This window comes from Bactrocera oleae, chromosome 4, assembly GCF_042242935.1.
Source record: "Bactrocera oleae isolate idBacOlea1 chromosome 4, idBacOlea1, whole genome shotgun sequence".
NCBI classification, from domain to species: Eukaryota; Metazoa; Arthropoda; class Insecta; order Diptera; family Tephritidae; genus Bactrocera; species Bactrocera oleae.
In genome coordinates this window covers 8,870,801-8,896,672 of record NC_091538.1, presented here as the reverse complement: position 1 = coordinate 8,896,672, position 25,872 = coordinate 8,870,801, and the positions used below count along the sequence as shown (strand labels likewise).

Genomic DNA, 25,872 nt, shown 5'->3' with positions numbered 1-25,872 from the left:
TTATGAAAACAATTGTTTTTTTATTTGGCTATTTTTGAGACGTTAAAGCGTTCATCATAAAACCATGTTATGTTATTATGACTTGTATTGTTTCTTTGTTATAATCTTTTTTATTTATATATTATTTTTTTATGTTATATGATGTTTTAAACATTTTATAATATGAATACACGTATTTAGGGATGTATATGCGTTATATAAGCCTACTCGGGAACCAAGCACCTAAATATTATAACGAAATGCTAAATACACAAAAGTTATTTTTAAAATACCCAAACCTTTTTCTTTAGACAGTGGCATGATTGACAAATGTTATAACATATACCGTTCACATAACAGTCTGGTCTACGTAGCCGAAACGGACCCGGATTTTTTCCGGCCAAGGACTGTTAACTTAACAAAATTCTGCCGCTACAACAACAAATGTTATAAAAAATGTGGGTTTTGACAGCTCTCTCTCAAATCAAAGAGTTTCGCATTATTTCATCCAGAGATTATCCCTGATCCCTGATTTCATCCTTGCCTTGCCGGCGCGCTTGTCATTTTATAGGTTTTTCAAAGAAATTCCTGTCTGAAAATGCCGAGAGTAAGCAAAGTTTCGAGAGAAGGCCGACAAAGTGGAAGGACTTATTTGTGTAGATCAAAGAGAAGATTTAATCCAAATAAAATAATTAAAGATGAAACTACCACAAAAAGAGCTTCATCGAAAAAAATCAAGCTAAATACCAGTGCAAGTATACCAGAAGACATCAAAAAACACTACAGAATCGTCGATTTTTTGCTTGTTTTTTCAACCATCGCAAGTTTAGTAAAATGTGCTCATTGTGATGGTTCAAGGCAAGGCTTCTGCTCTTCCTTTGGCGTCACTTCCTTGATTGGATATTGGTCTGGAAAAGTTACCGACATTTTGATAACTAGTTTGCACTGTCAGGCTTGCAAATTATGGAAGAAGCAATTAAATACTAATGAGTTTAAAGAGTGGTACCAAGAACACGTTGAAAATGATGAATGGCAAGCCAATCAGACCGGACCATCAGCTAACATGGAAGTCAATGCTGTTATTGAATTGTTCGGCCGATCAGAAAAAAATTACGGAGCAAAGATCAGTAATTATATCGGAGACGGTGACAGTAAAACTTACGGCAATTTGTTGAAAGCTAAACCTTACGGTGAAAATTTCACTATAAATAAAAAAGAATGTGCCGGTCACATGCAAAAAAGAATGCTTAAACGTCTACGTGATCTTGTAAAGAAAACTGTTGAAACTAAAGAGATAAAAACTGAAACTGGCGGCAAAGGAAAGCTCACTGGAAAAGTCATTGATAATTTGAGTCGATACTACGGAGCAGCAATCAGACATAATTGTGATTCACTAGAGGGAATGAAAAATGCAATCTGGGCAACGTTCTACCACCTGCAGTCAACAGGCGATAATCTTCAACACCATAAGTGCATGAGCGGTAACAATGCTTGGTGTTCATATCAAAAAGCTCTGGCCACAACAGGAGTGGAAAATTTTAAACATGACTACACTCCACTTCCACAAGATGTCATACAAGCGATCAAACCGATTTATGAAGATTTGAGTAAAGACAAACTTCTAGAAAGGTGTCTTGGAGGCTTTACTCAAAATGCCAACAAAAGTTTGAACCAGCTAGTTTGGAGAATTGCACCGAAAAAATTATCTGGAAGCAAACAAATTGTTGAATTTGCAGCTTATGTAGCTGCATGCACTTTCAATGAAGGTGCTAGTGCATTTCTAACTTTTCTGTCTGATATGAATTTTAGCGTCGGCACAAGCGCTCGTGAATACGCAACATTCGCGGACAGCAATCGCATTGACAGGCCTGAGATTCCAACTGAGCAGCAGAACAAAGAACTCAGAATAAAACGAAGACTTGAAATAAAGAGGCTGAAGACATCGACAATGCTGCAGGAAGTCTACTGTATGGAGCTTGAATCGATGATTATATGTAAGTTGAAAAAAAAATTTTTCACTTTTTTAGTTTATAAACTTTAGACGCCTCCCAAAGTTTAGTAAAAAAAAATTTTTTTACATTAAGAATGTTTTCCACCCTCAAAATGGCAAAATTTTTAGTGGACAATAACAGTTTACACTTTAAATAGCCGCCAAAATTTTTTAAATGGAAAAAAAATTATCAGAGAACGTTGGGGGGAAGATTTGATCATAATTTAATTAATTTTTCTTGGTTTTTTTTTCAGATAATTTCCAGCCGAGTTATGGTGAACACCGCAAATTGTTTTTTTCTCAAAACGTTCTGGGTGAAGCTCTATTACCGGCTTATGCATCAATATTCCTGCATAAAAAAATTACCTTATATTGTCGAAAATATGCTCAATAATGTACAAAAGATCCGAATAAAATTACTCAATCCATATTTAAGAAAAAAATTCGCAAAAAAAGTATTATTTTTTACCTTTAAACCCTAACCCCCCCCTCTTAAATATGTTTATGTTTAATAGCAATCATTATATTAGTAAGTATTTTAAAGAGTAGTCGCTTTCACTCGCCTTATTTTTATGTTTTTTTTTAATATTTATCTTATTTTTTGTAAAATTAAACTATAAAAATGGTTTATGGTTTTCATAAATTTGTATATATTTTTAATTTCATGTTTTTCGATTAATATATTCCTTTTAATAAGATGTTCTAACAAATACAACATATGACTAAAAAATTTTAGTGAATAAAATACTTTATAATTAAAAAATCCACTAACAAGTAATTATTGTTTGTCTTAAATTCATAAAATTTTAATATACATTCATACAAACATACATAATTATTGTTATTAATTGATTTTATATAATAACTCGGGTGTGTTAATAAAAGTTTCAATAAATTACTTTTCTTTGAGGGTAGAAAATGTAGATAACAACAACAACTATTAAAAAATAGTAAGAGTAAGTTGTATAATATAAAATTACAATAATAATATGCACAAATTTTTAGCGATTAAATTACTAAAAAATGTTAGTAAAATTTATATATTATAATTAACAACAAATTATTAATACAAATTATATATTATAATAAAAGCATTCTTGTAAAATAATAAAATTAAGTAGTAATAATAAACAAACAATATAAAACAAAAACAAATATTTGTACTTTAATAAAATCTTATGCAAATTAATGCTGATAATTTAATTAAATAGCTCCGAATAAATTGAATATTAGATAAAATAAAATAAAATTATTAATTATTATTAATTAAATTTTGATAAATGAAAGTCATTGATATACGAATATTTTAAATCAAAAAAAGTCAAAAAAGAAGTATAATTACGATAAATTAAAATCATTTAAAATAATACGCAGCTTCTTAAACCAAAATAGTTAAAAAAAACTATTCTAATATTTTTTCAAAATTTGTGTAAACTCATTCAACAGAGATGAGCTACAGTTCATGATCAAAAGTAACGTCATTAAAATTTTTATTTATTTTTGTAATTATAATTAAAATTTATTTTTTTTTTTGATAACTTTCATTTTTAATGTTTTTTTTTTAATTTGTATACCCATGATATAGAAATTTGTCAACAGCACAACATAACAGTTTGAAATCACCCAAGTCAAAGAATGTACGCGCTACAAGTATATTAAAATTAAATATATACTTACATACATACAGATGTCCTATTATTTGAGTTATTTTGAAGTTCGAACAGTCAAATGGTTTCGATAACATTTCAAAATGCTTAATAATCGTTTGAAATGTATCATATATTTATAATATTTATATACATACACATATATAGTATGTATGTATGTACATATATGTTTTGCCTCAATAGTTATGTGATAATTGTATGTAACTATTAATACTTAGATATTTCAACACCAACAAGTGCCTTGCAGTCTATTTTCAAAAATACCAGTAATATCAGTTAGTGCGTTCGTCATTTCTTGTGAAATATTGGCTACTTTATTTAAATTGTTTTAATGCTGAATTGGGCTTTTTATATTGTTATTGCTATTATTTATTTATTTTATGTTTAACAACGCTAATGACTGTGTTTTATTTACAAAATTTATTTTTTATATTTTTTTTTTTACAAATATTAGTTTTTTTTTTTTTATAATTAGTTTACTGGATAAATGCTGTGAATGATTCAAACTTTTATTTTAATGTTTTTGTAACATTCGTCTACCAATTTTAATTTAATATTTAATTATAATAGATATATAATTCTCTAAATCGTTAGTTGTAATTTTGTTTAATTATACAATATTCATTTCAATACAAATATGAAGGCATTATGTGTAAAAGAAAGTCTTTATATGTATTGGAATATGATAGTTTAATTAATTATTATAAATATTATATATAATATATGAGGCGGCGATTAACGCTTTTAAGCGTAAGTAAAGTCGCGATTTGCTTTTGGTTGTCGCCAAATTTTTCAAAATACATGCAAATTTAGAATTTTCTAAATTTGTATGCCGGGTTGCAAATAATGCATAAAAAATTAATTGATTTAATATTTAAAAAAATAAAATAAAATAAAAAATTAATGCTAAATATTGGATAGAAAAAAATGTATCCCAAGTTTATAATTAAAAATTACAAAAAAAAATTTTGTTTGAATATACGTATGTACAATACATAAATTTTTCGCGATTGCTTAATTCGTGTTTTTAATTATTACTAATCCCAAATACGATTGAAAATTAAAAAAAAAGTTGTTATTCCAAAAACTGAATACAAAAAAAAAATTCTATACAATATAGCGGTTTGAAAAAAATTCAATTTCAAATACCGTATTAAAAAATATATGTTAAATAAATTATGATTAAAACTTAAAAAAAAACATTGTTTTTGAATTTACATTCTTTCGCGCTTGCTTACTTCGTGTTTTTTTTATTACTAATCGCAAATAACAGATTGTACTACAGCTGGCACAGAGCCAGCATATTTAATACTTTGGAGCAGTGTGCGAAAAACTTATACATTCAAAACGATTTTGGAATTAAATAATTAAATTCTCAAAAAAAAAAAAAATAGGAAAAAAACCAAAATTAAATGTTTAGTTTTTAATTCTGATTCTGAGTTTAAAAATTAAATTTTAAATATTTAATTACGATTTTTCAATTAAAGCTAAAATTTTGGATTATAAATTAAATTTTTTATTTTTACATTTATAATTTCTAATCTCCATATTTTAAATTTTTAATTCCAAAATTAATTAAATTAAAATTAATAATTAATTAAATTAAGTTTTTAATTTTTGATTCAAAATTTTTTAATTAAAAAATACGCAACCCTGCTTTTATGTGTATTTTTTCACAAATCTACTAAAGTATTACATTACACATTACAACAACTTCGCTTAAGAAATTTACTACGTTAACAGACAGGTGTTCCGCTGAATCCCTGTACAGTGTTAATACACACGAAATTGCTTTTGAGAATTTTTGCACATTTTTATGCATGTTAAACTACAAATTCAACCACACATACATATTCATACAATTTTCAATATAACATATTATATATTAAATACTAAATATTGATTCATTTAATTATGCCTATTTTTAGTTCTGTTATTTATATTAATCTTGCTAGAAATATGTTTTCACTATGATGCACACATATCACACCATTCCACGCCGCTCTCCTCCACAACACATAACGCTGTGATATTTACCATTGCTGTGCTTGTTGTTGCTGTGCTACGGCACCACCCACACCGGCGCTGCCATAAAGGAAACTTGATTGTCTTATCACAGATACCGTTGCCGCGGCCACACCGGCTTGCGGTGGTGGTGCGGGTGCGCGATGCTTCTTCACACCCAACGGAAATAACGGTTGTGCCGGCTGTTTGCGTACTACACCGCTAGCCAGCGCTGTTGATGTTGAATCTGTGGTTGTTGGTGTTGCAGTGTTAGTGCTTTGCCCATCAGCATTATTATTGTTGTTGTTAATGTTATTTCCTGGAAGTGGCGCTATATTATAGGGCAAATAAATTTATTTTTGGAAAAATGTTCAATGATTATTTTTGCTATAATGATTTTTTTTGTTTGTTTATTAGTAATGCACACATGATGGCGCAAGCGCCTATAAATATGCTTTAATTTATGCATTTTTGCGTTTCTCTGGCACATGCTAACTTAAATTCGAGTGCGTAAAAATTAACGATTCGTAAAAATTAACGATCTCTAAATATTGTTTTTTTATTATTTACTATTAGTATTTGAAGTAATAATAAAAAAAATATTACTAATATTTTTCAACTGCGTCCCAAATGCCAAATAGCTATATATAGAATTCTCATAAAAACACAAACATTGGACAAGTAAGTTTTTGCTGAGTTAAATTTTCGGACAGTATATGCAGTTGTTGTTGTTGCTGGAACAGTAACAAAAACCGTCAATCAAATTTGTTATTGTTTTTGTAATAGTTTTCGATATTAGTTTTTAATCATGCAGCCGAGTTTAGAGTACTTGACCGAATATAAATCCAATTTTGACCCGACTGCTTTCGGAAAGAAAGAAGTTACAGTTTAGATGGTCCTTCAGGGAGCAGCTATAACTAATATTTTGCACATAACCTCTATAAGTTAAAATAAAAATAAAGGATTCGCTTGGCATTTACTTGTGGCTGAACATACAAGCGGGACGAGTTGAGTCGATTCAGCCATGTGCCTCTGTCTGTCTGTATAAACGCGAGATCTGTAATTTTGCACACCTTCTTTTCTTCCGAAGAACCACCAATATCGGACTACTATAGCATATGTATAGCTGTCAAGTTCTTGTATGCTTAAGCTTATTTATTTGACTGCGCTACAATCTCCGAAGAAATTGTTCAGATCAGACCACTGTAGCATATAGCATACAAATTGACCGATCCAAATATTCAAGTCAAGTTTTGGTATGGAAAGGCTTTTTAATTGCCAATATATTTTCTAGAAATTCGGCACAGATTATTGTCCAAAGCTGCGCTACAAGCTGCCATACAAACTGCTTAATCAAACTCAATCTTTTTATACACTGTTTTTCGGTGCAGCCGAAGTTAGCGTTTGTTTTTGTTCGACAATCATTTTAACAAATAAAAATCGAAATGACATAAAACTTAATATTTGACATAGTCTAAAAATTCTTTTTTAATGCGCTCTACTGCAAAAAAAAAATTCTAAATAACAAATATTATAAAATCTTGTCTAACCTACAAGTTATGTAACACACTCTAGACCATAACAAAATACAAAAAAAAAATATCGGCATTCCTTAGTAAAAATTGTATACAATTTGTTGTTATAATCAGAATATTATAATTATAAATGTTAACATTTGCACATTCCGCATAAATTCCTTGCCAAATAAATGAAATCGTTCAATCGTTACATAAAAAAGTATATGTATGTATGTACGTTTGTGCACGCATACAAATGAAAAAGTACAAATGAAGTAGTAAGTAAAATGAATTGATAATTTTTATTCACAAAATTTCTTTTATACATTATTTTTGTTTTGTTTATTAAAGAAATAAACAACTAAAAGAAATACTAAAATTAAAATAAGAATTAGATATACATACATTTATGTTTAAATATATATAAATGAAGGAGGAAATACTTACATATAAATTTATACATAATACAAATTTACATACAGAGTTGCATGCTAACAAAAAAAGTGTTTCATTTATTGTACATTTAAATAACGCTTTTCGGTTTATATATTATATATATTGTATGCTTGTTTTATTAAATTTTTTTATGCAGCCTGGTAGTTAGCGAGTTGACTTGTACGAAGCTAGTGTGGAGTATGCATGTGTATGTGTGTGTGTTTGGTATGCATGAGCATGATTGGTATAGAAATAAAAAAATATATTTTTTATTAATTTTTTGTAATGAAATTTTGTATTATTAATAATTTTAGCATACAGTTACTAATTGTAAATTATATGTATAGTGTGTGTGTGTGAGTGTGTAAATGACAAAAAGTGATAATTGACTATTTTGTTTTATGTATAAGCTTAGTAATTATTTATTTATTATTGTATTCATATACTACTATTTAATTTTATGCTTTTATTTCTTTACACCATTTTTATTTTTTGCATTGCTATATTATTTTAATAATTATTATTAATATATTGTAAATATTACATTAAAACAAGTGTTGCTACAGGTAAATGTTATAAAATTATAAAGCTATATAATTTTTTTCACTTCAGTTTGTAAAAAAATATGAGTTAAAACAAGGTATAGGGCTGTGTGTGTGTCAACAAATAAATTTTTTCAAAAGAATATATTTTTTTTAAAGAATTAATTTTTATATTATTTTCAAAAAACTTCCTTTTTTTAAACAGAAAAAATTTAAAAAAAAATTTTTTTAATATTTTTTTAAATATTATTTTTTTTTTCAAAAAATGTTATTAAAAATTAAAAATTTTTTACCCCAGGTTTATTGCAACAAAAACTTAAATTACCAGTTATTTTTGTATCTTGTCCTACTGTGCCGCTTCAATGCCTGGCAAACAGTAGTGGCAAGTAGCATGCTTTGCGGCGCTTAGCAGTGTTTGTGCTTTGTATGCTTAGCATTTAATTATATGCATATTTTTCGGCGCAGACACACACATTTTTCGCGCCTTTTAAACCCAATTTTAAGTTTTGAATTTATGGTATATAGTTTAATTCAAAATATTATATTTTGTAAATTTATGCATTTTATTTATATTCTAATACAAATAAATTGGAAAAAAATTAGTAAAAAATAAAAAAGAAAAAAATACAACAGCGAGGAAACAAAAACTACGCTGCGCTATTGGAATTTATATTCTTATTTTTATAAAAACTGACTTGTTAATGGAAAGAATTGACTTGCAAAGTTTTTATAGTAAAGCAAACTCTTTAATGAGAAATGACGAGGCATCATATAAAAAATGCAGAAATTCAAAAGAATTTTTATAAATAAGTAAGTGCTTATTACGCCATTTCTCGCATATATTGCTGTTGTTTGCTAAAAAAATATTTAATATTTTATTTCAAATAAAACTTTTTAACAAAAATAAAAAATTTTATATTTTTAGTAACATTTGCTTCTTTTTTACTTATTTATTTTTGAAATTATCGGCATTATTGCTTTATATTTATTTGACAAAAATCTATTTAGAATTTGTATTTTGTTTAATTAATTTATTTCAGTTGAAGAAAAAATATATTTTTTGGCATAATTTTTTTTTTTTAGTTTAGCAAAACTGTTTTGATATTTTTTTAATTATTTGAAAACGGCTAAATATAAATTTTTTTCAGAAAATTGATTAAATTAAATTTTAATTTTAATGTAAGTATTTTTTTTTTTATAAATTAAACTGACAACTATTAATCTTTAAAAAAAAAATTAATTTAATTTTTAATAACTTAGTTGCAAAAAGTAAGTTTTAATTTGAATTTGGTAAAAATAATTTAATTAATTTTTTGATTTTATTGTTTTATATTTTTTTGTAAACAACACTAATAAATATTAATGTGTTTTTAAAAATTTTTATTTTCATTTTAGTAAATTTTCTTTCAACTTGTAGTTTTCAGTGTAGTAAATTCATTAAATTTATATTTTTTAATTTTAGTAATACATATTTTTTTCTAACTGGCAACCTTTAATTAAATTAAAATTTTGAATTCAATAAAATTTTTAAATTTTGGTATACTTTTTTATTTATTGAAATTAATTTAATTTATATTTTTGAATTTTAGTATAATACTTTTAAAAAAACTGGCAACTATAATCAAATTATGATTTCAATGTAGTAAAATTTTAAATTTAATAAAAATATTTCTGATCACTTTAATTTAAAAAAAAAAATTTTAATTCAGTAAAATTAATTTCATTTATATATTTTTGTTAATTAATTTTTTTTATAATGTTTGCTTTTACAAAACTGATAAATATCAAGCCGTTTACAAAAAAAAAACACAGTAATTGCAATAATTTAATTTAGAATTTAGTAAAATTTATTTTACATATTTTTATTATTGTATATAAATTAAAAGCTATCAACCAACATTTAGGTTTTTACAAAATTGGTAAACATTAAACCATTTGCACAAAAAAGGTAATTTCATTTTCATTTATATAATTTAGAATTTAGTAAAATTTAGTTAATTATATTTTTGTATTATTTCATGCTGGCAATACCAATTATTGTATTTATAGCCAAAACTTTTTATTTTTTTAGAAGAAATTTTCTTTGACTTTTGTAGTTAATAATATTAATAATGTTATGCATTTGTTTGCTAAAAATATTTAAATATTTCTTTTTAGTATTTTTTACTATAATTTTTTTAAAACTTTTTTGTTTATTGGCATTTACATTTATTGATATTTATATTTTTTTTATTGATCTTTATATTTATTGATATTACTAAATTTACTATTTAATTCATTTATTTTAATATTTTGAATTTTAACATTATTGCTTTAAAAACTGTGCAATTCACTATATAACACTACATTTTCAACTTGATTGCTATAATTTCAAGGCAAATGGCTACAATATTGCGTGCAAAAATTAATAAATTACTGAGCGCTTTTATTGCCGTATTCCATAATTAAAATTCATATATGTATATAACACTAAGTTTTCACAAATTCAATAAAAAAACTAGTTCTTATTAAAAAAAAATTAATTAGATAAAACCATATAAAATGTTTTTTCATTATACATATATAGTTTGAACTTTAAATAAGTTAATTTTTAATTACTAAAAGAAGAAAATGAAACTTCAACCGCATTCCATACACAGCATTCGCATACGCATTCCACATAAGTAACTTAAAGTGTCGCATTTAAAATATGAAAAGAAAGTACTTAATGTATTAAAAACAAAAAGTTAAGAAAAAAAGTAGTTGACTTTCGCACGTGCGACCACACGCTGCTAAAGTACGCGCTAAACTACTACGACGTATGCATTCACAATATAATATTTTTGTTGCTACTTTTTTTTTTACAATATACTCGCACGCATTTACGCGAATTTTACAATAAATTGTCATGGTCATTACTATGACCCGAACTAAACGATTGTCTGACTGTCTGCTTGCGGTCTGTCTGTTTGGTCTGCCTAGGCTTGGTTTGCATGCGCTTACTAACTAGCCTGTGTGTGACTGCTTTTCATATCCAGCCAGCTGGCTTACATTTGCATACAACTACAAAAACTAACATAAATATTTAGCTTTTGTTCTTGTTCACTTTTAAGTGGCACACAGCTTTTGTGTCTTCTTCTTCTTCATCATCAGCTTCTTCTCTCGTCACCATATATTTACATACCGTTCGCTTTGGCCGTATAGACTTTTGGAATATTTAGAAATGGTGGCGGTTTTGGAAATTCGGTAACATTGTGGAAGACGAAACGGGATTCCAAATCGGTGATCAAACGGCTGACTGAATTGGCGTGCGCTAGATTGCCAGCGTTGTTGCCGAATATGGGCATATTGTTGTTGTTGGCTGTTGGCGGTGTTACAGGTGCGTTGGCGCGTATGGAAGAGTGTCGTTGTGGCGGCACTGGTGCCACGCTATTGCCAGTCTGTGGGCGGAAGATTAAAAATACTTTATTACGATTGATTTATTATAAACTAAATAAAAAATATAAGCTTAAGGTTAAAGTAACGCAGTTACACAAAACAACAAAAATCGGTTTGACTGTTTTATTTTTGTTGTGTTTGCTGCATGCGTTAACCTTGAGAGCAGTTACTACGCCATGACAAATACAGAAACAAATAGTAGAAATTATAGAGCAAGCAGAAAGCAGTAAAAAAAACTATAAATATCCACTTTAAGCACTTAAAAGTCGGCAGCACAGTTACTGAAATTGCATAATTACAGCACGTTTGTAGTTCAGCAGCATTCGCGTAACAGCAAAAACGTTATTTGTTGCAAGAATATTATGCCTTGTCTGCTGCAACGCAAATTCGCCAAATTTCGTTGCTAATTATTGATTGTTTTACGCCGAAAAATACGTTGATTTTTAGTAAACAATCAATGTCACATTAAAAATCTGCCATAACTTCAGAAAATGAGTGTAATTGTATTTTTTCCTGCTGCTGCGCCTAAAATTATACTATTGCTTTATGCGTTGTCTGACTGTGTGAATGCAAAAATTTCACGCTGCTACTGATTTTGTTTTGCTATTTTACTTTTGTGTAGACATACTATGCCCACACATACGAATACTCACACGCACACAAAACACACACATATATACACGCGTGATTATCCAGCGTAAAGCCACCTGACGAGGTTCACATTCGTCAGAGACAAATGAAATTGAGAGATACATATACAATAATTACAAAGCGGGAGAGTGAGAGAGCACACAGCAAGAGAATGTAAACAGGACATTTATCGAGTTATGTATGTATATATGTATGTATGTTTGTAAAAGAAAATGGTTCTCAAATTTTTGAATACTCGTATTTAGGTACTTTGTATGGAAATATGTATTTCAAGACATTTCACGAGTCATTCACAAGGAAAAATAATGTGTTTCTTTAACAAAACCACGTAAGGGTTGTGCGGTGATGTCAAATAAGCGTAACACAACAAAGAGAATATTGGCCTATATTCTTAATAAAAGCGCTATTTATGTATATATGTACGTGCAAAACATTCAGCGAGTGATAGGCGAACTAGTTTCGTATACATATATGATAGTGATGTTACTTTCAAATTCAAACTTTAGACAACATTAAGTTAAAATTTCGAGATTTTTATCAACTTTCGCAAATTTTATTAAGTTGATACGACAAAAACTAGAAAATTAACTTCGGTTAAACCGAAGCTCTAATATCATTTACAAATAAAACAGTTTTTCATACAAAGACTTGATTTTAATTGGGCAGTTTGTATGGCAGCTATATGTTCTAGTGCGCCAATTTGAACAATTTGTTCGGAGATTGTAGCGTTTTTTTGAATAATAATTCGTGCCAAATATCGTGCAGATATCATGTCAAATAAAAAAGTTTTTCATACAAGTACTTAATTTTGATTGTTCAGTTCGTATGACAGCTATGTGATATATTGGTCCGATATCGACAGTTCCGACAAATGAGCAGCTTCTTGGCAAGAAAAGGACGTGTGCAAAATTTCAGATCGATATCTTAAATATCGATATCATTTATATACATATATACTTCATATGGTCTCCGACGTTTCCTGCTGACTGTTACGAACCTAATATATTTTGTTCTGGCTGTATAAAAGGAGAAGTTTGAGTTACTCTTAGATTATCGGGGAATTATCGCACTCTAATTAAGGTAATTTTTTATAAAATATATAACATTAATATTATATACACAATGCTATAATCACAGACTATATTTGAGGCGAAATAACACAATCTCGAAATTGCGGCACTTGAAAAACGGTAATTTGTGAGGTTCGGCATTATTGTAGTTATCATTTTGAGATTTATAATACGAATACCGATATTAGGTATTTTGATACCGTGTAAACAGTCACGACTGCTCAGAAGTGCATGAAGAGTAGCACAGCACTGTTAACGTACCACTACAAATAAAAGAATATATAACATAAAATTTGTTGAGAGAGCACAAGCGCACGAGAGAGGAAAATTTCGCTTCGCGAAAAGCACTCAACTCAATGCCAAACTAATTTCCATGTGAGCTTCAAACTGTTGCAGTCTAACGGTATTTACATGCACTTTATCATTTCTATTTTGCTAGCTGTTTATCAAATTCGTTTGCGAATCTGGTGATGACACGTGCTCATTCATAAACACGCCCCACCAACCACAAGCGATAATCAAAGGACACAGCGATGCATTTTTAAATTGATGCCAATACAATTGAATATTCTCACTCGGTAAATGACTTACACTACTTGTTTGACGTAGCGGCGGCGGTGGCGCTTGTACCGTTCGATGCGGTGGCAGTGGTGGCGCATTCAGTGGACCACCATTCAATATTATAGGTTTTATGGGTTTTTCTCGACTTGACGTTTGCCTGCTACCGGGACTACCGGGACTGCCTTGAACGCTGCCACTGCTGGACGACTTCATATTGGCCGCAGCGCTTGAAGTTGGCGGCAGTGGTGGTGGTGGTGTTGCATTTGTTGTGCTGCGAAATTGATCACGTAACGCCGACACACTGCTGGTGGAAGAAGAATTGGAAGGTGGTTGCGTTGTGGTGGGCGATGAGTAATTATTGCTTGCGGAAGAGATGAGTGTTGTGTTCACAGCGCTATAAGGTATAGCCGCATTGCCATTGGCAGCGGCACTTTGGCCTCCCCCCACAATACTATTTAGATTGGAATTGGAGACGCTGCGCGCCGGTGTTGGCGGTGGCGGTGGTTTGACTGATGGCGGTTTCGGTGGTGCCACTGTTGGGCGACCTGTTTAAAAAGGATTTATTTATTATAGATTTTTTTTAAATTTTTATTTAATTTTTATGCTTGCATTTTCTGCTTACCAATTGGTGGATTTGGTGCTGGACGCATGCCGCTGCTGTTAATTGCTTCTTGCGACTGATACAGTTGCGCGAGTGGTGCGCGCATTGTGCCGAAGTGTTGCTGTGTGGGGAATATGGGCGCACCTGATGCTGCAATTGGCGGTGATCTGTGGAACAGAGTACAAAAACAAATGGTGTTGAGTAAGTTATAGAAAACAGTGGCGATTTAAAGTACATTCATTTAATGTCATTGAACATGTGGAACATTAAATACTTATGAGCAGCTGACAGCTGACAGCTGTCGGTTGTTGGAAAAATTGCATGTGAGGGTAGAGATTATATGCGTTTTTTCTAAAGCTAATTTATAAAGACCGAAAAAAACACATTTGACTGCTGTTTTAAAATTAAACAACTACGTTTAATTGTTAATATTTACGAACCCATGAATAAAGTTCACTTTCAATGCAATTTTATGTCAAAAAAAAAGTAGAATATTGCAATAAAACTTTTCCTTTTTATACAACCTATTTAAATATTATTTTTGTAAAAATTAAAATCTAACCTAACAAGTTTCTGTATAAAAAAAAGTAACAACATGAAGCTAATTTTTGTTTTATATTAATTTTGGATAAATTTAAATGAAATGAGCCGTTAACTGTAACTTTTTTTATAAAGTTATTATTTTAATGTTAATCTTTAAAATTAAGCTACAAAAACATCAAACAAAATTTAAAAATTCATTTACAGACAAAGTGTGAAATTTTTTTTAATGCTGATGGCATAGCATATATGAGCAGTTCAGCAGGCTTATAAATTTAGTTTTATATAATTTTATGGTATTCTTCTACGTTTTCTGATAAACATAAAAACTCCTCAAAATTAATTTGGAATTTATTAGTCGCGGTGATTTTAACTATTTTTTTTTTACTTTTTATGTAGTTTTTATGCTTTTAAAAAATAAGTAACTGGTTACAGTGTAGTTTTAAACATAATACTAGAAAAAAAACAGAAAATTTACTAATTATAATTGGAATTTACTAAAAAAAATAATGTCAAAACGAAAGTGGCTGTTAAAAATTAAATCATCCGCATTTTATGTGCGCATAAATAGTTTTTATAAAACTTATAATTCTATCTAAAGCCTATTAATACTTTTGCCATAAAGAAACGAAAATTTAATACATACTTTATTTAAATTAAATAAATTTAAATTTCGTGTCAGAGACTGGCAAAAAAGTGTTAATAAAAATTAAAAACTGAAATTACTGAAAATGTTTGCTTGGTGTGCTTTATATAAAGAAAAAAAATAAAATAAATAAATAAAAAAATAAAATTAAAATAAATAAAATATATTTAAAAAAATATATAAAAAAATAAAAATAAATAAAAATATTAAAAAAATAAATAAAAAATAAGATAAAAAAGATAAAAGAATTAAACTCGAAAGTAATTTCTGCAAAAAAAAAATATTTCAAATTCTATTTATATTTATATTTTTGCTAAAAGAATGTAAAATTCAATTTATAATTTATATAATGTCAGAATGTCATATAATTCATTTAATTAACGCAAAAAATCTTAAAATAATTTAAAAACTGAAACTACTATATTTTCAAAAAAAAACAACAAAAAAACAATAAGAAAGAAATTAATTTACATGCTTCTACAGGCAGTATATAGATATTTAAAATTTTTAAAACTTGAATTTATACTTCAGAACTAGTTTCAAAAAGGGCTTCTTTAAACAATAAAATATTTATACAAAAAAATTAAACATTTTTATAAAAACTTGTTTTCTTTAAACAATAAAATAATGATACAAAAAAATTGTACATATTTATATAAGGTTGATTCAACAAAGGTCGACACCTATTGAAATTGAAAAAGTAAAGGCGCAATTTACTAAATTTCGCTCAATATAAAAAATTTTGGACAGATCTGATTTATTTTAAACTATAAAATATTTATTAAAAAAAATTAGTAGTTTAAAAGATCAACATTGAGTTGACTCAACAATAGTCGACACCTATTAAGCTTAAAGCAGTATAGTTTTAGGCGCACTTTACTAAATTTAAAAATATATAAATATTTAAAAATATATAATTGTCAAACAGGCCTATTTTTTTTAGTCATAAAATAATGATACAAAAATATGAATAATTTAAGAGGTTAACCTTTAATTGATTCAGCAAAGCTCTAATCACCTATTGAGTTTAAAGAAGTATAGTTTTAGGCGCAATTAAAAAAGTTTCTTTTATGTTATTTATAAATTATAATTTACATATAGGTTTTCTAAATTTATCTATAGTAACCAAAAAACTGCTTAATATGAGTCATGATAAAAATTCACCTAAACATACTATAAAAATTTAATAACCACAATAACGCCTAGTTTATGTGTTCTAATGTAAATGTTGTTCATCTCAAAATTACATAAAATACCCACTAACTGAATGCAATAACGATTTTTAAATTAAATAGGATATATGGTACAGTATTTACACATATTTTTCGAATAACCGAAAATATTTTGTACTAAATTGGTAATTTTTTTTTAAACTCAACACATACTACCGTTTGAACCATAAGTGAAGTTATATGAATATCAATGGAAATAATTACATATAATGATTTTACGATGCTGCCCTGTTAGTTGAAAGCCCACACTTTTTTTTTTTTTGACTATACACTATTTAAGTGTCAACTGCGTGCCCCAAAACAATAAACCTAAATTTTTATGAAATTATTTGAAGCATTGCACGCAGTTACTTTTATGAGATATACAGTATTTTTGTTATTCTTGTTGCTTCTTGTATACCTTGGTGACTTCATGCTATGATGGCGCGACACGGTCGTACGTTGACTGCTCGCCAACGCCAATTGCTGTAATCCTGGCGGTTTGGGCGCAAAATTCGGTTTGCCATGATTCGGCACCGGTTTCATACTTGGCGTCGGCGACTTATTAGTCGGCGTCGTCGTCGTTGATGTTACGGTGGCGGTGGCGAGCGAATTGTTACTACCCGTTGCAGTGGGGCCAGCAGCGCTGCTTATGCCATTCGTGCCGAATAATGATGACTTGTTCGGTAGGATATTGCCACGGCTGGGTGCTGGTGAGGTTTGCTGCTGGTGCTGTTGTTGGAATTGTGTTGCTTTGGACAGTGTATTGTTCAGACTGCTTTTGTAGTTTAAATTGTTTGTTGTTTTGTTTGTTGTTGTTGTGGTAGTTGTGTTGTTGATTGAATTATAATTGTACGAGGTCGTTGTTGTTGTTGTTGTTGAAGAAGAGTTTGCATTAAACATACTACTTTTATTATTTACAACATTTGAATTTGTTTTGCCTAATGTTAAACTGTTGAAAAAGAAAATATGTATATATATATATATATATGTATAAAAGCAAAAGCAAAAAAATTTGGGTATGAGAAAGGAAAAATATAAACATAAAGATAATGTAAACATAAAGAAACAACAACAAATGATGGTTAGTAAAACATAATGTGGAAGAAAATAAAAGTAAGTAAGCGGAAATATGTACAGTTATATGTATGTACAAAACAAAAGTCAAACTTATGGGTCAAATCCTTGCATGGAAGACTTTTTTATTTAGTAAGACATCTTCAGGAAATTTGGCATAAGTAATTTTTCTAGAGAATGCTATAATCCTATAGTTTAGTTTGGACCGCTATAGCATATAGCTGCCATACAAGCTAACCGATAGAATGTTCCTGTACTGAAATCTTTTTTATTTGAAAAAGCTTCTTGAAGCTTCTAATGACACCAGTTTTTCTACGAATATTTGTACGGTTAGTAAATTATGATCAGCAATTTTTATATATTTTATTCTACATTATCTCACAAATTGAAATTTATGGGTGTTGTAGCTTTCGTTTCCATGAAAGCTAACGAAATGGCTGCATAAATACATATGCACAGGGTACTTAATTAGGCGATTTGTTTCTCTGTGCTACTTGAAAAGTTCATTGAAAATAAAGCTTATTTAGATTAGATTCACTTTAGATAGATGTATAACAACTTTATATTTCCAATAATAAATTGATGTTTAAAAAAAAATTAATACATATGGATTTTTCATACTAATGTATTCCAAAAAAAAAATTATAGCACATTTTATAGCTATAATCAGATTCGTGAAAACGAGTCAAAAACAAAACAAAAAAAATGAAATTATTCACTAGCAACAAAAATACATATTATTTGCTTACTTCATTTATGTATGTATGCACATATGTACATTAGGGTGTTCATTATCCTCTAAGTAGATTTCTTTTGCTTACGCCCTCTGAAGTTTTAGTTTTTGCCCTAAAAAAGCATTGTCAAACGTAAACAAACACAAACTTTTCCATTTAAAGCTTGAATAAATTACATTACTTTTCACAATGTATTTACAATTGTTTGATCTTTTGCATTAAATGTTTTATCTTCAAAGCAAATAAACCTACAACTTTGATAAGAAGATATTCTAATACAAAATCATCCGCTTTACAAAAAAGGTCTTGTTGGTTTTTATCATAAAAATATTCCTGTAAAAGTTATACGGAGTTAAAGTTGTACATCAAGTGAACTGTATGCATACAGTACAGCATGGCGTATGAGCAACACAGTACAAGTATTTACAAATTACTTGTAAGAATGCTCAAGTCATTTGATATTTAACTTTAACTGCATATAACGGTTAAAGGAATGTTTTTATGGAAAAAGCCACCAATACCTTTTTTGTAGAGTGGAAAATTTTGTATGAGATTGAAATTTTTTCAAAATTTTAGGTTTACGTCATTATGCAAAATTTCAAAAAATGCCATGTTATATACAAAGGGAAAGTAAAATGATTTAGTCATTGTATGAATTTTAGGGCAAAAACTGAAACTTCAGGGTGATCTGCAAAAAAAATTAACTTGAGAAATAACGGGCGCCCTAATATGTATATACATAGTCTTGAGTCATTGTATGTAAGAAATGAAAATTTCTCGACAAATTATTCATGAAAACATCAGCAATGATGTAAAGTTGGTTAAAAACAACATATAGTAAAAAAAAAGAAAAAATTGGCAATAAGAAGAAAAAAATATATGTATACATATATACAAATAAAAGCAAATAAATTGAGAATGTGAAGACAAGAGTTATAACAAAAAAAAAAAAAAAAAATAATATACGATAAATGGAAATGGAAAACCAAAGATGCCGATGGTAATAAAAATGAGATTTACGCTATGTAGAGCTTTATGAGTCTACAGTACGACAAACAAAAAAGCGTTAATAAACTGCAAAACAGCGCGTGACATAAATATTGACAAGCAGGTGACTGCAATGTGCGGACGATAAGTTAGTACCAAGTAATCAGTATGAAGGTAGGCGTGCCACCCATTTCAGGTGTTATGCATAAAAGTATGTAAATATGTAGATTAATATGTATGTATGTATATGTGTGTATGTAAAATGTGATTTGTTGGGGCTTGTAGTAGATGCGTGTTTGATGCGACTGCTAAGCCAAGTTAAGCGAAGATACTCTTATACTAGATATGTACGTATGTATGTATGCGTATTTTACAAAAAATAACTGTAGCGAAGCAGGTGAATAGCGAAGGCAGCAAAAGCAACGTTAAGAGGCGTAGTTGCATACATATGTATGTATATAACAGCTATGTATGTATGTATGTACGTGGCTTTACATTATAAAAATACCATATACTGCAAGTGAAGCTTAAGTTACATATCTACAATTTACATATTTACTTGGCTAAGCAATAAAAATATTGATATATTGGCGATAAATACTATATATATATTATATACATAATGTATACACTTAAATGTATAGTTATACATAAGTGTTTTATATAAAACAATCAAAAAAGCATTTGTGTTTTTTTTTTATCAAATTCAGCAGTACTTTACTTACTTCAAGCTAGCCGCTTTACTTTTGATGCTATTGCTGCTGCCACCACCAGAGATTTTGTTGCTGCCATTGCTGCTCTCCGAAAGCGTAGGCGATGATGCTTTGCTATTATTGTGATTTGCCGCCAACGGACTAGCGCGTATACCAGCTGACGACGCATTGATACCTCTCGTTTTCTCCAACACCGAGTCGGAAGCGCTCTGCTTATGTGTGAATTGTGAACGTATGGCGAAAGAGAGAAAAGAAAACAAATAAATATTATGAATACAATAAGTAAAGCAAAAAAGGAAAATGGTTAATAATAATTTTTCAATGAATTTCAGCGTATATATGTATGTCATATAGTCTAAATGATAAATTGCTTCGATTTGATGTGTTGAATTATAATATTATATTTTTAGCTTCATATACGGAATCTCTAACAATTTATTGTTCTACAAAAATATTGCTATAAAAATTATAATTCGATTTCTATACAAATTTTTGAAAGCGCTTTTTTTACTTTTTCAAATAGGCTAAATCAGTATATCAAGATTTGTAGCGTTAAATTCAAATATTTTTAGCTGCAAATGTTGAATCTCTTGTAATTTATTGTTGTATAAAAATAATTCGATTTTTATATCGATAATCAAAAAATTTAGTGCGGCTTTTTTATACTTTTTTTGCATGTATTATAATATTTTCCATACATAACGTTTAGACTACAAAAACTAACTTTAAAACTTTATCCTTTAAGTGATCTTTTATTTTTTAATTCCATTATATTTAGCTAAAATGACGGAGTTAAATTTTGTGTGGGCTAATAGGAATAAGTTTGTAAAAAAATATGTTTAATTTACTCTAAACCAATTAGCCGCTTCCGCCCCCGTATAATCTGAGTGCTATTTAAGAGAGGTCCATAAATGTGTCAATTAGCCATATTTTATATAATAATGTAGACATCTAATGCGATGTGTGAAACATCACATAATTAAAATTTGATTCTATATAAAATATGTTTTTTAAGTTTATAGTCAAATTAAAAAAAAAGAAATTGTTTGTGGTTATAGTCAAAATTTAAATATTTTTGAGGTTATAGTATTGTAAAAAAATGTTCAAGGTTATAGCCAATTTATAAAAAAAAATTGTTTGAGATTATAGTCAAATTTATACTTTTGATAAAATGAAAGTAAATAAAAAAACTAAAAAAAATATATATAAAAATATTTAAAAAATTAATTAAAATATTAAAAAAAAAAAAAAAAAAATAAAATAAAATAAAACATTAAAAAAAAAAATAAAATAAAATAAAACATTAAAAAAAAATTAAATAAAATAAAAATCTTAAAAAAAACAAAAAAAAAATGTTTTTAAATTAAAAAAAAATTGTATCTTCATTGCATTTTTCAAATAATTATTTTTTAATTTATCTATTATATACATTTAACACATGATTATACCGAAGAAAAAATATTTATAGGTTATGGTAAAAATTAAAAAACTTCTTTTTAAATTTATCTTCACCTAATTTTGTATATTTATTTTTTAATTAATCTGTTATAAGGATTTAACAGCCATCAAATAATTTTTACGTATGTAAAAAGTTTTCACCTAAGCTTCTCATTTTTTATTTGTGTAAAAATATCTATGTATATTATAAATGTAATTTCGCATTTTACGTTTAAAATATTAGCAAGTATGATTTTTTCCTAACCGTAAAGAGCGTAAGAACCTTTATTACACTTAATTACCACAAGATTTCAGCATTTTCGTAAACTGTCATAAACCAGTAACGGTTAACTTAAAAAAAAATATGATTTCCTTATTAACGAACGCTGCTAATTGTAGACGCCACAGTCGTACGCACTTTAGATGCAAATTACACGCCAAATATAGTGCATATTTATAATGATTTCATAACACTTCCAATGTCAAATATATTTATTTATTCAGAAGCGGTGTGGAAAACTACGTGAAAACGCTACGAGCTTCTACATGTCATATAAATCTGCTAATAAATTATCCAACACAGACAACGAAATAAAATTTTGTGAATCTTATACTACAATTTCGTGTGATCATGTGTCTGTACGGGCGATTGTAGCTACTTTTATGTGTATGTGTATATGCAAATGCGCAAATGAGTGCAGTGATGAGCAAAAGTCTTTGCGCACGTTAAAATAAGTAATGTGAAATTATATATAGTTTAGTGTTGAGCTGTTTTCATAATTGTAATTTATAGCCTAATTAATAAAGCCGCATAAATCCAGTAATGAGCGACCGCAAAACTATGTTGTGGCGTGTTCTTCTAAGAAAAGCGTTAACCGAAACTATAATACCCACACACAACATAAAAGGGTATAAAAAATCTTTATTTTCGTAATGATTGTATGGCAGCTATATGCTATAGTGGTCCGAACTGAAAAATTTGCTCAGAGATTGTAGCGTTGCTTTGGACAATTATCCATGACAAATTTCGTAAGGATATCTCATGAAATAAATAGGTTTTCCATACAAGGACTTCATTTTGATCGTTCAATTAGTATGGCAGCAATATGTCATAGTGGTCCGATATCGGCAGTTCCGACAAATGAGCAGCTTCTTGGGGAGAAAAGGGCGTGTGCAAGATTTTAGATCCATAGCTCAAAAATTGGGGGACTAGTTCATGTATATACAGACCGACAAACGGACATGGCTTAATTGACTCTGGTCGTCACGCTAATCATTTATATATATATATATTTTTTTTTCTTTAGGGTCTCTGACGTTTCCTGCGTGGCGAACTTAATATATTATACAAAATAATACTTTGACAACACTCACAGAATATTGCACTCATTTTTTGCAACACTGTGCGTTCATGTGTTTGTGTTAGCATTTAAATAAAGCATAAAGTGTCGAAATAAGCAAAAAATACTGAAATTTTATTTTCAAAAATCTTTTGCAAACGAACGCTACACAGCTAAACTAACAGAAGACTAACGCTGATGCAAAAAATTCTCGCTACTTAATGGTTTAACTTCTCGAGCTGTGCCATTCACAGCTTTTGCTTATTAAGTTTTTTGCTGCGTTTTGCGTTTTTTTTTCTTCCAGTATTACTTATTCTCATGCCATAATTTAGTATTCATTGTCTTTACCGTTGAGAGATTTTTTGGTGGCGTCGATGGCGGCTGCGGTGGTGGTCCACGATTTGTGCGTAAATTCGCCTCTGTTGCATTGACGGGCTGCTGCAGTTGCTGTTGCTTTTGCCGCTTCAGTGTCAAATGCTTTGTTAGTTCAGCATTGAAATCTAATGGACCATTACTGCTGCCGTTATTACCGCTGTTGGCATTCGCCGGTGGCGATGTGTCGTTGCGTCTACTCGCTGCGGACGAGTCGTTATTGGTAGCCGTTGGGATTGCCGGTGCTTGCGCTGAAAATGTCATATAGGAAATTGTAAAAGTAGAAAATAATATACATCACACAAACACACATATACAATACATATGTATGTACATATATGAATAAAAATCGGAAAATACAATTGGTTGTTTAAGGCAGAAAGCGGTGTTGTTGTTACTCACCACGACTACTGCCATTGACTGGCTTCAGTTTGGGCATTGAGGTTAGCCCTTCGAATAGGCCACCCAATTTTGGTGCGCCATTGCCCACATTATTGTTATTGCTATTACTGATATTGTTGTTATTATTATTGTTGTGTATTCGTTTCGGTGAACTCGTTGCGGATGACGTTGAATCGAAAATCTGTGCGTAACGGAAAAAATAAAGAAAACCAACAATAGTTAGTTACATTCGCATAATGAAAAGTCATTAATTAACAAAAGCGCAGTATTATCGCAAAAGACACACCTTTCCTGCTAGGGCTGGTCCGCTTTTATCAACTGTTGTGGTCTTTTTCAGTTTAGTGCCTTTTTGTATGGATTGTAGGAGCGCTGAACGCATATCTCCGCCACCGGCACCACCCAATTTTAGACCTCCCATTGCCGGAGGCGGTGGTGGCCCTGGTGGCGGCGGTGGACCCGGTGGTGGTGGTATAGCCATCTATCTACAAAACGAAAGAAAACAAATTTTGTTATATAAGTGAAATTCTAAATAAAACATGGATTTCTTAAAATTGAAAAATCGAAGTAAATATAAGGCCTCGTTTACAGTATATAACTTTACTAATTGCTGTAAAAACGCCAATAAATGCTATCTGATCAAATTTGACCTGGACTGATCTATTTAAATTGCTGACGATTTTTACCATAGATAGAAATTGAAGAACGAGTTTGCATAAAATTTTGGTTTTCTATTGGAATCACGGCTACGGATCGTTGAAACTGTTGCAGAAGTGTTTTGGGGAGTCTACTTTATCACAAACACAAGTATTTGAATGGCACAAAGCTTTCAGAGAAGGTCATGTATCGACTCAATACATTTCGGTTAATGTTTTGGGTATGAAGCGTGTCCAATGGTAGACTGGTTTCAAAAGACCTGAACCTTTTGCGACATCGAGTAGAGGTTGCAAATTAAATGCTTGACTACATAGCTGAGAACACTGCATTAATCAAACACAGCATTACTGGTGACGAGACGTGGTTTGTAAATATGACGTCGAAACTGTCCAACAATTTATCAAATGGCGTTCCAAAAATGCGCCGAAACCGAAAAAATCACCTCAAAGTCGATCAAAACTCAAGGTGATGCCCATCGGTTTCTTTGATTGCCATAGTGTGGTTCATAATGAATTCGTTCCGCAGGGCCAAACGGCCATTAAGTAGTACTACTTTTACATTTTGAAGAATGGCATATTAATTGTCCAATGCCCAAAAGCATATTTTTGTCCACAAGAAATAAAGCTTCATATATTTGGTTCAAGACATATTTCACACCTCTACACTATGCATATAAAATTATGCTTTTACGACTTTCTTCGAAGAACTTTAGAATAGTAAACGAAAATATACAGAATTGGCAAGTAATATAAGCATTAACACCATTTCATACATGTTTATACATTTTGGTAACATTATAGCTATAAAATTTTACTAATTCAAGCTTTAACCTTATCGAATTTACTGGTAAGTTATAAGAGGTCCGAAAATAAAAGTGGTAACTAGTTTCTAAGGTTCTAAAAGGAACGCAATGTAATAGAAGCTTCCGGCATAAAAATATTTGGTGTTAATGAAAAAGGTGGCAAGAACATTTAGCGGACAAGTAACTTTGATTTCCGGTGTTGTAGTTGTGTATATAAATATTTTGTGGTATCAGCACTTGCCTTTTCCTTGAAGTAATTTTTTGGCAAAAGTTAAATATGCAAGGAAGTAGATTTTTTTTTAAAATCTTACACTTATGTACAAAAGAAATTCTTGAAAAACTGAAAAAGGCATATGAACCTGAAAAATGTATGTATGTAAGTATGTATGTATGTGTCAATGCGGGCAATAAGCCGCAACACGCGCTTTGCATACCAAATCAATCTAGAGAATCGACGAACGAACTTGTTATTAATTTGTTGGTGCGGCACAATCATATAAGACATTAAATATGAGCGGGCATT

At 29.4% G+C, this 25,872-nt stretch overlaps 2 protein-coding genes across 9 annotated transcripts in view; one reads left to right on the top strand and one right to left on the bottom strand.

Annotated features, from left to right (window-relative positions):
* Positions 1-206: 206 nt before the first annotated feature.
* On the top strand, positions 207-2,446 carry LOC118683174 (uncharacterized). Its single transcript, XM_036375103.2, has 2 exons — positions 207-1,973; positions 2,224-2,446. Exons 1-2 carry the CDS (start codon positions 578-580, stop codon positions 2,361-2,363), a joined length of 1,536 nt encoding a protein of 511 aa, XP_036230996.2. The 5' UTR covers positions 207-577; the 3' UTR covers positions 2,364-2,446.
* Positions 2,447-5,186: 2,740 nt separating this feature from the next.
* Positions 5,187-25,872, bottom strand: part of Vrp1 (Verprolin 1) — a 31,579-nt gene continuing 10,893 nt past the window's right edge. For 5 of the 8 annotated variants that reach the window (XM_036375035.2, XM_036375030.2, XM_036375036.2 and 2 more), the window contains exons 2-10: positions 24,180-24,371; positions 23,894-24,074; positions 23,468-23,742; positions 20,355-20,554; positions 17,253-17,783; positions 14,456-14,601; positions 13,864-14,378; positions 11,298-11,553; positions 5,190-5,971 (exon numbers count right to left, since the gene is read on the bottom strand). In XM_036375035.2, coding sequence (XP_036230928.2) covers positions 5,670-5,971; positions 11,298-11,553; positions 13,864-14,378; positions 14,456-14,601; positions 17,253-17,783; positions 20,355-20,554; positions 23,468-23,742; positions 23,894-24,074; positions 24,180-24,371 — 2,598 coding nt within the window. In that variant the 3' untranslated portion in view covers positions 5,190-5,669. Of the gene's footprint in view, positions 5,972-11,297; positions 11,554-13,863; positions 14,379-14,455; positions 14,602-17,252; positions 17,784-20,354; positions 20,555-23,467; positions 23,743-23,893; positions 24,075-24,179; positions 24,372-25,872 lie in introns of all 8 variants that reach the window. The other 3 variants (XM_070109150.1, XM_014229783.3, XM_070109152.1) reach the window with 3 other exon arrangements.

Coding starts and splice junctions, on each gene's coding strand:
- LOC118683174 (XM_036375103.2), top strand. CDS start 578: ATGCCGAGAGTAAGCAAAGTTTCGAGAGAAGGCCGACAAAGTGGAAGG. Junction 1,974..2,223: donor GCTTGAATCGATGATTATAT/GTAAGTTGAAAA, acceptor TTTTTTTTTCAG/ATAATTTCCAGCCGAGTTAT.